The 13,089-nt window shown below is 44.2% G+C and overlaps 2 protein-coding genes across 5 annotated transcripts in view; one reads left to right on the plus strand and one right to left on the minus strand.

The window, feature by feature from the left end:
* Positions 1–3,305, plus strand: part of LOC108051869 (centaurin-gamma-1A) — a 58,071-nt gene extending 54,766 nt beyond the window's left edge. For both annotated transcript variants that reach the window (XM_017134130.2, XM_017134131.2), the window contains exons 5-8: positions 46–1,329; positions 1,396–1,513; positions 1,576–1,951; positions 2,012–3,305. In XM_017134130.2, the coding sequence (XP_016989619.1) occupies positions 46–1,329; positions 1,396–1,513; positions 1,576–1,951; positions 2,012–2,335 (2,102 nt within the window). In that variant the 3' untranslated portion in view covers positions 2,336–3,305. The remainder of the gene's footprint in view (positions 1–45; positions 1,330–1,395; positions 1,514–1,575; positions 1,952–2,011) is intronic.
* Positions 3,306–4,769: 1,464 nt separating this feature from the next.
* LOC108051895 (protein SMG5) lies at positions 4,770–10,478 on the minus strand. 3 transcript variants are annotated; one of them, XM_017134173.2, is made up of 6 exons: positions 10,375–10,478; positions 9,785–9,932; positions 8,045–9,687; positions 6,544–7,902; positions 6,031–6,189; positions 4,770–5,959 (listed from the first exon to the last, which is right to left on the minus strand). In XM_017134173.2, exons 2-6 carry the CDS (start codon positions 9,919–9,921, stop codon positions 5,718–5,720), a joined length of 3,540 nt encoding a protein of 1,179 aa, XP_016989662.2. In that variant the 5' UTR covers positions 9,922–9,932; positions 10,375–10,478; the 3' UTR covers positions 4,770–5,717. The 3 variants fall into 3 exon arrangements, with proteins under 3 accessions (XP_016989662.2, XP_016989664.2, XP_016989663.2); XM_017134175.2 differs by lacking the exon at positions 10,375–10,478 and adding an exon at positions 10,108–10,309; XM_017134174.2 differs by lacking the exon at positions 10,375–10,478 and adding an exon at positions 10,026–10,309.
* Between the last annotated feature and the right edge of the window lie 2,611 nt (positions 10,479–13,089).

A 13,089-nucleotide genomic window follows, 5' to 3' on the forward strand; every position in this document is an offset into this window, starting at 1 on the left:
ATCAATGAAATCACAAGAGTCTAACACATGCTTAACAATTTACAGCCTGTCAAAAGATCCTCTCGCAGCGCCTGCCTTTGCCACCACAGGTGCAACCTGCGAGACCGACAACCCCGCAGGGAAATCGTCTGGGGTTGGCTCCCTACCAGGCACCCACCAATGGACAACGTGGACAACAGCAGTTGCCACTGCGAATGAGCGCGGATTTCGCCCAGGCGGAGCAGAAGCTGTGGTCCCTGCAAGCGACCAGCAGTTCCACTACCAACGAGAACAACAACATCACCAAATACAATCCTGGAGCGGCCAGTTCGCTGCAGGGCGACTGCTCACAGGTGCAGCTGCGGGATCCTCGTGATTTGGCACCACCGCCAGGCAAGGAGCTGCCCACGCCCACCTCGACGCCCACGACGAGCCGCAAGAGCCGGCGGCGCTCCAACCTGTTCATCCCCTCCTCCTCGAAGAAGGCCGACAAAGAGAAGGAGCCGAAGGGCAGCGAGCTGGGCAGTGGACGTTCCATACCCATCAAACAGGGCTACCTGTACAAGCGCTCCAGCAAGTCGTTGAACAAGGAGTGGAAGAAGAAGTACGTGACGCTGTGCGACGATGGCAGGCTCACCTATCATCCTTCACTGCACGACTACATGGACGATGTGCACGGCAAGGAGATCCCGCTGCAGTACGTCACCGTGAAGGTGCCGGGACAGAAGCCTCGTGGCTCCAAGAGCATCATCACGAACAGTGCTCTGACCAGTTCACTGATGGCCAATGGCCAGAGGGCCCAGAACACGTTGAGCGATGGCATCGGCTGTCTCACCCTGGCCAAGGACAATCAGCGCAAGCTGAGCGAGAAGCTATCACTCCTGGGCGCTGGATCCGGAGCAGCTGGCGCCGGCGCTGAGCCGTTGAAGTCGAACAGCTCACAGCAGACGAGCGGGGACGAGGGCATAGCCATGTCCAATTCAAATTCGCAGACTTTCATCGCCGGAGAGGCGGCCAACACGGCCAATAAACTGGAGGCCCAGACGCCGAACGTCAAGAAGCGACATCGCCGCATGAAGAGCAGCAGTGTCAAGGCGAACGAGGCGGACGACAACGATGGCTACGAGTTCTACATTGTTTCGCTGGACTCCAAGCAGTGGCATTTCGAGGCCGCCAATTCGGAGGAGCGCGACGAGTGGGTGGCGGCTGTCGAGCAGGAGATCTTCAAGAGCCTGCAGGGCATCGAGAGCAGCAAGACCAAGCAGGCCACCAGCACCGATCTGGCCGCCATGCTGGCTATTCGACAGAGGGTGCCTGGAAACGGGTTCTGCGTCGACTGTGGAGCGCCAAGTGAGTTTAACTGTAAATTTTCTCTTATTAATGTCTTAACTAACAATTGCGTTATCCATTTTCCAGATCCTGAATGGGCTAGCTTGAACTTGGGCGTACTAATGTGTATTGAATGCTCCGGTGTGCATCGCAATCTTGGCTCGCATATATCCAAGGTTCGATCTTTGGGATTGGATGACTGGCCGTAAGTTTAATAATTTTTTGTCTCCTTAAGATCACACTAACATATTCTTAACGCCCAACCAGATCTCCGCATCTCAGTGTGATGCTGGCCATTGGCAACAGTCTGGCCAACTCCGTCTGGGAGTCGAACACGAGGCAACGGGTCAAGCCCACATCGCAGGCCAGCCGAGAGGAGAAGGAGCGATGGGTGCGCAGCAAGTACGAGGCCAAGGAGTTCCTGACGCCACTTGGCAACGCTTCCTCAGCGCACCCGAGCCCGAGTCCGGGTCAGCAGCTGATCGAGGCTGTGATTAGGGCGGACATCAAGTCGATTGTTTCGATCCTGGCCAATTGCCCGTCTGAGGTGACCAATGCGAATGTGAGCGCCAGGGATGTGCGCACCCCGCTGCTGCTCGCCTGTGCCATAGGCAATCTGGCCATAGCACAACTGCTCATATGGGTAAGTCGAACTAAGACCATAAATATTTCAATTGATGTTAATGAATATTTCTTATTTCAGAATGGCGCCAACATCAAGCACACGGATCACGAAGGACGCACATGCCTGGCCTACGCTCGAGCGGCACAATCTCTGGCCACCGCCAAGTCGATCAAGGCCGCTGCAGCTGCCCAGGCGGGCACCACGATTCCGGCGCCAGCTCCGCCCACAAACGGTGGCATCCCTGCTCCCCAATACAATGTTGAGGACACGACGGCGCTGGTGGAGCTGCTCGAGGGATTGGGCTGCCCAGAGGCGGCTCCCCTGACGGCTAGTGGCACCTTGCCCAGGAGACGCGACACTCTGGGCACGCCCTACGAGAAGTCTGTGTCGGGTGTGATCTGAATTAGTTAAAATTTAATAAGATTTATGTGAATTTTCGTAGCAATTGTACAATTCATTAGATTTTGTTGTTCGTAACGCAATTAGTTTAAAATTGACCGGAAAAATTGTATAGCGTTTAGGGTTTAGGTTTTAGAAATGTTGTGCAAATGTTTTTTACTATTATTATTTGGCAAACGTTGAATGGAAATTCACAAGTTTTATTTACGTTTTTTTTTAGTTTGTTTAGTTTTTAAGCCAAAAAAACCTGTACAGCCTTGTTGTAATCTCAAGTGTATAAATTATTATTTTCGTATTACGTATTACTATTATTATTGTTTTTATCATGAGCAGGTTTTTATATCGTTTGCAAAACAATTATTTAGTAATATTATCTATTAACTCTCGATAACCATCAGCAGATTGCAAAAAGACTTTACGCAAAAAAGAAAAAAACATACTTGTAAACCTCTAACAATAGATAAAGCTGATGCAAAATATACGTATAAAGAAATGAATCTAAGATTAAAGCCAAAAACAAACTTATAATAACAATATACGAAAACATATATATTATATACATACATAGTTGAAATTGCTTGATAATCGGTTAAATCAAATGAACACGCCCAAAATGTAGCTTATGCTGAACCAAACTCACAAAACAACAAAATTCTTTGCTATATAAATTCAGACAAAAAGAAATCGTTCAACGGATTATACTGCAGAAGTAAACATTCTGATGGTATCAAATCTGAGTAGACAAAAATTTAATTGAAAGTATTTCAAAACTATTATACAAAATAGTTATAAATCAATCTATAAATATTACTATATGTATACACCCCCCTATATTGTGTACGCTATTTGTACGGATTACAAACCACACAATGTGACAAACTCAATCTAATTGGAAGGAAAAGTAGCACACAAAACTCACAAAAAAAAACAACAAAAGAAAAACCCTTCAATAAAAATCTATTAAACATTTTAATACTTGTAATTTTAATATAACTATATGGGGTGGATTTATAATATTATTGATAACCTTTGCAGATATTATGATATAGCCATTTCTGTGTGGGCCTCAGTTTCTTTACCATTTGCAAATCTATTTTACAGCAATATTTTTTTTCTCTAAGCCGCTGAGTTTTGAAGCGCACCCACAACTGGACTTCCAAGGTCCAAATCTTAACCGATTCCAAAGTGACATACCTCTAAAGACTTGTGGTTCAATTCTCAAAATTTCGGTGTTTAAATTTATCGTTTTAACGTTTATGCAATTTTTGACCCATTTTCATGTTACTTATTTGTGAGTTTCTGATGACTTGTGAAAAGGGCACCCTCAACTGGACTTCCAAAGTCCATAACTTTGCCAAATCTTAACCGATTTCAAAGTGACATGCTTCTAAAGACTTGTGGATCGATTCTCAAAAAATCTGCATTCAAATTTATTGTTTTAACGTTAATCAAATTTTTGACCCATTTTCATGTTAGTTATTTGTAAGATTCTAATGATATGTAAAAAGGGCACCCTCAACTGGACTTCGAATGTCCATAACTTTTCCAAATATTAACCGATTTCAAAGTTACTTACCTCTAAAGACTCGTGGTTCGATTCTTAAAAAATCTGCATTTAAATTTATCGTTTTAACGTAAATCAAATTTTTGACCCATTTTCATGTTAGTTATTTGTGAGTTTCTGATGATTGGTGAAAAGGGCACCCTCTACTGGACTTCCAAAGTCAATAACTTTACCAAATCTTAACCGATTTCAAAGTGACATACCTCTAAAGACTTGTGGTTCGATTCTGAAAAAATCTGCATTCAAATTTATCGTTTTAACGTTTACGCAATTTTCGACCCATTTTCATGTTAGTTATTTGTGAGTTTTTGATGATTTGTAAAAAGAGCACCCTCAACTGGATTTCGAATATCCATAACTTTTCCAAATCTTAACCGATTTCAAAGTTACATACCTCTAAAGACTCGTGGTTCGATTCTTAAAAAATCTGCATTCAAATTTATCGTTTTAACGTTAATCAAATTTTTGACCCATTTTCATGTTAGTTATTTGTGAGATTCTGATGATATGTAAAAAGGGCACCCTCAACTGGACTTCCAAAGTCAATAACTTTACCAAATCTTAACCGATTTCAAAGTGACATACCTCTAAAGACTTGTGGTTCGATTCTCGAAAAATCTGCATTCAAATTTATCGTTTTAACGTTTACGCAATTTTTGACCCATTTTCATGTTAGTTATTTGTGAGTTTCTGATGATTTTTAAAAAGAGCACCCTCAACTGAATTTCGAATATCCATAACTTTTCCAAATCATAACCGTTTCAAAGTGACATACCTCTAAAGACTTGTGGTTCAATTCTCAAAATTAAGGTACTTATTTCTTCTATCTTGGGGTAATATTTTATTATTCGGCCAGCTTGAAATAAAAAAATATTTGTGGTCGGGCGCTTTATTAATCAAACAAAATCTAACAAGCATTCAATTTTTGAAACATTTAAAATGATGTAGAATTTTGTTTACATATGTGCGGCATTTTTCCTTTATTCTTTATGGGAAATTGCATTGTGTCCCACAAGCGAGACTTTAGTTAAGACTGCATTAAAATGTAAGTTGTTATATATATACCATATATTTTTTTTGTAGAGAAAATCACGCAGATTGCCTAGTCAGAGGCGTGAAAATTTAAATTTACTCTGTCTGCCAAACCGAGAACGAAACACAGCTGCAGAAATGATCAAGAGGCATTGGGTCCACAGTCCAACTCGACGCAGGAAGGGCGAAATCTTGAATACGGATTGGTACATCAAGAAAATAACCGATTAGAAGGCCGATCCATCCTGGTCGGCGTCATTCCGCTCTTCCTCCTCTTGGCTGAAGATCTCTTGCCCGTGAACCGTTCAGACCTAGCCTGCTTTTATCTTGAAAAATTGTTGTTTTTTTTAATGTTTTTTCCTTATTATTTTCTTTTATGTTTCGCTTTTGCCATTTGTCCATTTAACACTAGCTGGGGGGTCGTCATCATTGTAGCCATCGAGTTGAAAGTGAACGATTTTGATTGGTATTTTGTTTTAGTTTGGTCTAAACACAACAAGCAAATTCCTCGCAATGCTGCAGCTGCATAGGCTGGGAATCATGCTCCCACAGATGGTAAAAGTTTCAGTTTTTGTTGGGGGAAACACAGCCACAACCGAGGCTGCAGCAGCGATTGCTGATTTGGTTTTGCCGTCGTCCACGGCTTTCGTTAACTTTGGAACTCCATGTCGATTTGTGGTTGTACAGAGAGAACACGCTCGCACCCTTTTTTAGCTTGCATTGCATCTGGTCTGCAGTTGCCTTTGCCACCTTAGCGCCCGCTACCTTTGCCGCTCCACTTGGGCCCGTTCATTTTTTGTTGGCCTTGAATTTTGCGTAGAAGCTCTGGATCTGGGCATAGCGGACAGGTATTGAGTCCAAGATGCCGGTGTAGCTAAAGTTCTGCTGCTGGCGATTCTTCTCGTGCAGGTTATCGCCAGACAAGTACGTGACGACGCTCTTCTGCAGTTCGCTTACGTGCGGATCGGAATGGTTGGCCACCAGGTGATTGCAGAACTGGGCAATCTGCAGGAAAACCGAGGCGTCACGATCTGAGAGGGGAGGCACAAAACAACACCATTAGTTAGCACATTCTATTGCGATAAAAATTAGCCAAACTCACCCATCTTGCGTGATATCTTGAGCAGGGAAAGCGGCTGACTTTCGTTATCGCGCTGGGCACGCAAGTGCCTATTGCCCTGCTTAAACTCCTGCTCCAGCCAACGGATGACATGACGAACATTTTCGCTGCGTTTCTTCAAGTCATCCAACTCATTGAGCACTAATTGGTATAATAATAAAATAATCGATTAGCATTAAGTTTTTCTCCTTGAGTATAGGTTAATGTGATATGATGGATGCAAAATTAGAAAAGAAATAAAACTGTAATAATTTTAAGAGCAAATTTGCTATAATCTTATCTGAATAATTCACTACTTGCTCGTTTGGAAAGTTATAAAATCCACACAGTGCTCTTAAGAATAACTAATTGGCGCGCATTAAAGAGATTGGCTAGGTATTTCTAAAGTTAAAGTTTCTTTAAGGGGACATTCCATTGTATTGTGCAAAAATTTACTTTCTGCATCGGTGATTTTGTGTCAAACTAATTGACCCACCCTGCGGTAGGCGCACTCACCTGCATTCGGGATGAGGACAATGCACTTCTTGGTCCTCACCAACGACTTGACTATGCCATTGTATTCGGTCAATGCCTTCGAATCGACCACGACGAATGGGGACATCACCACATGGGCGGGACTGTCCCGCAGCTCCTCCTCCAAAGTCTCCACCTCGTTCTGCAGCCAGAGTTTGCCCATGAGCTCACACTTCTTCGACTTGGCCTCCGAGCGCTCCTCATCTGCCCCCGAGCTTGACTGCACATTAAGTTTCTCGATTACGCTGTTTGTGGTTGTGGAGGCGGATGTGCCGCCGGCAACGGAGGTTCCCGTAGCACTAGCTATTACGGCAGCCGCCTTCTCAGCATTGCGATTCCTTAGGTAACCCTTGCGCGGCACCTTTCGGCACTCCTCCACGGTGTCCTTTTCCTCGTTGCTGGTGTAGCTCTTGCGGACAATGCCGTTCTTGCGATCGGAGTAGCGACGAGTGCGTCCTTCGTTCCGCTTTGTTCGGTTGGTTTTCGGTGCGGTGCGACGTTCGCGACGACGGGATCCGCCACCCTTTTTTTCTTCGCGCTGTTTCTTCTTCTGCGTCTCGGTGAAACGGCGCGTCTTAACGCAGAACCTGTAGTTGAACTTCTTCTGTTTGCAAATGAAGAAGCCAAAGTCGACCATTTTGAAAATACGGAGTATAGACTCTTCATGTGGAGTAACGCGCTCCCGGATAATGGTCTCCCAGTCAAGAGTGATCTGGGTGCTCTGGAAGATGTCGAAGTTCTTGAAGGCAAAGTCCTCGGTAAGTGGGACATTGGCCCGCACGTCGAACAGCTCAACAAGCGAATCGCGCACATTGGCGGTGGTCAGAAGCTCGCGCTCGAAGTAAACCTTCCTGGTGAAGACGTCGATGTTGCAGTAGTTGAGCAGCTTCATGATCTTGTGGACAAACTCCGGATTCGAATGGTAGCAGCCGATAAGGATCTCCGGGTTGATGCGAAGCCAGTCGAACAGCATTTTTAGAGCTCTGATTGTCGGCTCATTGTGCAGACAGTCGATGACTATGTTAGGATTGATCTTGGTGTACTTGTTGCGATAAACGAGCTTCTTGGGTGGCTCTGAGAAGCTGACGGGAGCAGGTGGAGCGGCCTGAACGCCCTCTACTGGCTTGGTCTGTGCCTCCTCTGCGCTCTTGAAATTCAGCTGCAGCACCTCAAAACTACGCAGCAACTCCTCGGAGTCCACCTCCTGTGAGTTCGATCTACGCTCTACTTCTTCGGGGTAAACAATTTTCTCCTCCTCAATGACAACGTCCTCGTTGTCGGAGTACACTAAGCCACCTCCTCCGCCGCCGCCGCATTTGCGCTCCTTCTTGCTATATGAAGCTGAAAATAGAATATAAAATGTTTATATAATTTAAACTATTTGTTTAATGAATATAAAGATACTCAGTTAAGATTTAATTACTCTAAATTCCCTAGTAATTTTTATGTAATAAAGATATTGTTTTCTGGTTTAAGGGCTCACCTGCTTCATAGTGCTCCTCGCCGCATGGCTCCCCGGGATCGGCTGCATCGATGTCACTGAAGTCAGTATCGAAATTCGAACTGAGATCTGTGTAATCCTCCTCGTCACTATAGAAGTCCGTATCCAATTCGCTCTCGCTGTCGTAGCAGGAGCTGTCGTCCGACTGGGCGATCTTGCGGCGCCGGCGACGCAGACGCATTCCCCGACGCTTGCTCTTGCAGGAGAGCGGGGTCTTTAGGTCCGACTCTTTGGCCTCATCGCTGGAGCGCGTGGAGACGGCCTCGCCGATCTTGTCGCCGTCAGGTGCCTCCTGGGTCTTTGCCTCCTCGCCGGAGTGCTGGCTATCGCGTGAATCAGAGCTGCAGTCTTTCAGGGAATGCGGCCGCGGCATCAGCTTCTTGTCCTTGCGTTCACATTCGCCTACTGCTGCCAGCCAGTTCTTGTACTCGTTTCGCGACTTTCGAACCACCGTGTCGAACTCCTGGAATCGCTGTTCGTACTCCGTCTGGAATCGTTCGTTGTCCTGGGCGCGGGCCAGGATCGTCTGCTCGATGCTGACGATGCAGGCGTCCATCAGATCGGAGCAGGCAGCCACCAGGAAGGCGTGCAACGAATAGACCTTGGGTGAGTTGATCATCTTTAGCTTCGACAGGCAGAAAAATAGAATTGAGACGATCTTGAAGATACTTGGCTCTGGAACGCGCAGCTGCTGGGAGCAAAGGATCTTGCGAAGATCAATCAGCACGCAGTGGCACAGAGCATTGAAGTCCGGCACCTCCTTGTCGAAGAAGAAAATGTCCACGATGAGATAAAACCGGGCGAAAAAGTCCTCGATGCTAAAGTCCAGCTTCTCCGGATCCATCTGCTCCAGGTATTCGGTGTGCTTGCCGAACAGCTTGTTTAGATTATTTTCGCTTAGTTCAAAGGGTATGATGCACACGAGGGAGTACAAGTAATGGTACGTGGAGTCCAGGTCGTGATTCTGGCCGTAGTACAGTGTTCCCAACTGGTTCTGTGCCATTCCAATGGCCGGATTGAGCTTAAAGGCTTCCAGATAGTACTTTGCCACCTGCTCCTTGCTGATACTCAACTTGCTATCAATGCGGAAATCAATGAAATAGCGATGTAGATCGCCTAGGCTAAGCAGCGAGGAGTGTATGGTGTCGAGAGCAAAGGAAACCGCCTCCAGGCTCTTGTCCACTGCCTGAGTGCCCGAATGCGACGCCTCCTTGGTATCCCCGATCATGTCGCTTATGTAGCCATCACTGATGATGGAGAAATCAATCAAATACTTAAGATCCAGGTCGTAGATCTCCTCCATGCGGGCCGACAATCTCTTGTAGTTAAAGATCCCGGCGCAGAGGAATCGCTCCAGCCTCTGCATGTTCTCCTGGGCGGTGGCCGCATCCTGGCCCTGCTTGTGCCAGCTTTTCTTGACGAAGGCGATGAACTCGTAGTAGCCACGTCGCCACATTACCTCGCGCACCTTCTTGCCCACCGACTGATAGTCCTTGAAGATGATCTGCTTGCACAGCTGTACCAGCAGCGACCGCTTCTCCTCGATCTCGTGCTGGAAAAGTTGGCCCACGGTCTGGACATTCTTCTTGGCATCGTCCAGTTGCTTCGAGGCGGTGTAAAGAGATCTGTAGGAGAGATAAAATATGGGATTTAGTGGTTTCTTCTTCTGCAGAGTTGGTTGCAAGTACAGCCATTGCTCCGTTTACAAAGGCATTTTCTTACCTGTACAGATCCTTTACCTCCTGGCTGAGAGTACAGGTTCCATTATTGGGCTCCAAGGCCCGACAGCGATTCGTCCCGCCGTCCATGGCGCACTCGCTGGAGGCATTTGATCCTCCTGAGCTGAGTGTCGCCTCCATTTCGAGAGGTACTGAAAAGTAAAGGTGAAAAATATTAATACACACACAGCTGGTTTTTCCACAGCTGGCAACTCTGCTGCGAGATAAACAAAAAAAACACCCACTAGATGCCCGATTCCTCCAGCTGTTTCTCGAATTCCCCCGATTTTTTGCTGACGAATTGTTTTTCGAAATAAATTTCTTTACTTTATTTTACGGCTTTGTTTTTGTTTCAACTGGTGACGCACACGAACACATGCGCGTTGTTTTTCAGTGTGCGAGAGTGTATGTATAATGGCGTAGTTTCGTTTTATTGAATAATCAATTAAACACACACACACACTTCGTATTTTCTCGATGCTCTGGTATTTTCAATACTGCAACTGCGATTGCGAAACAACCGATGTAATGCACTTTTGACAGCTGCACTCAGGTAGAATCAAAATACTGTTTTACCTGCGCGATTTGCATTACCTTTTATTCGATTCAGTTTCAGTTGTGTTGTGCGTGGTTTTGCAAATTTCACGTTTTCGCTCTTCCTTTGTTGAACAACAAAATGGCGCTTACACGTTCAGACTGCGCAGCAGGAATGCTCCGCTCGCGATGAATGATGGAATGCTATCGACAGCTTGGTTTCGGCTTCTCGAACGAAGGAAAAATGATACCAACTCTTATGTATATAAGTATAAAGTCTAAACAAATATATTAAAAATAAAATAATATTTTCTTAAAATTGTTCTCACATCCTTAATAAATGTTACACATCTGACGTGAAAATAGCCAAATCGGCAGCAAGTCTTTCGATAAATCGAAAACGGCTTCGATGACTGCTGTGTATCGATTGTTTTAAGATTGGCGGGGATTTTAAATAACATTTCGAAGGCTGCATTTCTTATTTGAAAACCAGACAGATTTTTGGTTATTATTCTATTCTTTGTGCAATATTAAATTACAAGCAATACAATAACATATCTAAATTCGTATGTTTAATAAAATAAATCAGCTGCGTTTTCAAATGGTAGAACAGAAAAATCATAAATAAAAAAGTACTATTCATATTTGATTTATATTGAAAATACAAATATCTACAACAAGTAGATATATATATAGTCTGATGGCAAACGGTTTCGAGGACTTTTGGTTGGAAATAAAGAATGGTTTAAATTCGTTCTTGGTATAAAAAAGAAGACTCAGGCCAAGCAATTCCAAAAAATGTAAGCGATGTGTTGGTTAAGACAATAAACCCAAGTACATAAAGACTTTGTTGGGGATTAGTCGTCTAAAAGGTTCTCCAAACAGGAGCTTAAGGGCATCGCTGAAATCCAATCTACCCAAGCAACCTCAAATGGGCATACTGCCTCCAGCCGGTGCACTCCGAGTGGTAATTGTAGAGCGGTGTACTGAGTGCGTTCTCCAAGTAGGCAATTGACGCCATCAAATTGTTTCTCTATTACCAAGTCAACTGGGGAAAAAAATAATTTTATATTCCCAATAGGCATCATGCGCCTCACATATAATTCCATGTCCTCGTTTATAATTCTATGCGGTATCCGTAGACCATTGGGGGAATTACACAGCAACATGGCTTTGGTGCCCGTTGTGCTGAAGGTAACATTTTCAGAAACGAGATTTGGAACGAGTGTCTGCAAGGTGTTTAGCCATGGGGTTAAAAGCCGGGCATCCCTGTCGAGATCATCAGGCGAATATAGTTCAGGAATTATCTCGGAGGCATTCATCAGGACATTGTCCATCCAAATGGCTCCTGGAATCGCATTGGCCTGCTCAAAGTTCATCCTGTACAACAAAGGAGTTCGTGGTGAAGCCAGCGCCACTACGGTTCTGCGAAGATTGGAAAAGATTACATTCTCTGCACGCGGGATGAAGTGCCCTTTGGTGTCATGTCTATCGGCTGAAAAAACCGGTAGGTAGGTGACATCATTGACCTGCAATATGCCCACGGAATCAATCAGTTTTCTAAGGAGCTTCGGCAGTTGGATGCGTCGATTGGTGGATTCGAAATTTGGATCAACCTGCAGATGTGCGACGTGCTCCATAAATCGGCTATTCGCTGGGAAAGCCTCCATCACCCGCCGTAACTTGGCTTCAAGAGCAGCCAGGCTAACGCGATATAGAGCATATATATCCGGTATCCCTAAGATCCGAGAATACGAGACTCCATAACACACACTCGCTGCCAGATTAAAGCCTATGCCTCGACTTGATATGCTGAGCATTTGTGCCCATTTTATCATGTCATTCTTGCCACGTCCAGTCTGATTGCCTTGGGCTTCGAAAGAATCTTCCATTTCGAAACGTTGAAAAATACAATTAGTGGACAGGTTAAAATGATAAACATTAGATTTCATCCAATACTTTTTAGTGTTAGTAAGCCAGCTTTCGATGACAGCGATGTATCGATTGTTTTGTAGTCGGCGGGTTTTTTAAATTCTATTCTAACTGGGAGAATTGTTTAACTTGGAACTGTGTGGAAAATGGTTTGTACTTTTAATCATGGTATATTTATTTATTTATTGTAAACACAAAAGTTGCAAGCTAAAAGTTTAAAGTTTAATAATACTAAAGGTAATATTCAACCGTCTAAAAGGTGTCATACAAATGTTTTTAATATGTTCCCTTGCATAATAAATTGGATTAAAATAACGTTTTTGTTTTTTTTATTTTAATGAATGGTTGCTTTCTTTATGATAATAAGCCCCTAAATAATAATTTCTAAAAAAATGTCAGGTAATATTAAAATATTACAATCAAAAAAACACAAAAGAAAAAACATCTATGCTAAATATATGAGTAAAAAAAAAACATTAGTAAATAATCAAAGAATGGAAGAGCATTTATGTATCCCAACGGAGGATTCATGCACATTAGTTTATTTTCATGTACAAAATTATCACCTCTTTTTGTCAATTCACTTTTTACAGGCGCCTTCAATATTTGCCAATAAAGCCGCCAAATGTGAAGAAATGTTTCAGGCATATTAATGATCTTCCATATGTCGGCTTATCGTCGTTTCTACCTGGCCGAGAACCTCCACTCCGCCTGGAGACCTCAGCTGCGGCTAAGCCGAGCTCGCATTAAAAATAAATAATGCTCTCGTTTATCAGCCATTTCTCTCGGCGACATCGAGTCGTTTGGTCACTCGATTATCGTTGGGACTGTCGTGTCCCTCGA

This window comes from Drosophila rhopaloa, unplaced genomic scaffold (genome assembly GCF_018152115.1).
Source record: "Drosophila rhopaloa isolate 14029-0021.01 unplaced genomic scaffold, ASM1815211v1 contig_2, whole genome shotgun sequence".
Taxonomy (NCBI): domain Eukaryota; kingdom Metazoa; phylum Arthropoda; class Insecta; order Diptera; family Drosophilidae; genus Drosophila; species Drosophila rhopaloa.

Excerpts from the sequence above, each read along its gene's own strand:
- LOC108051895 (XM_017134173.2), bottom strand. The coding sequence starts at position 9,921 with ATGGAGGCGACACTCAGCTCAGGAGGATCAAATGCCTCCAGCGAGTGC. Across the intron at positions 9,688-9,784 it reads GAGGTAAAGGATCTGTACAG|ATCTCTTTACACCGCCTCGA; the intron begins GTAAGAAAATGC and ends TCTCTCCTACAG. Across the intron at positions 7,903-8,044 it reads CGAGGAGCACTATGAAGCAG|CTTCATATAGCAAGAAGGAG; the intron begins GTGAGCCCTTAA and ends TTCTATTTTCAG.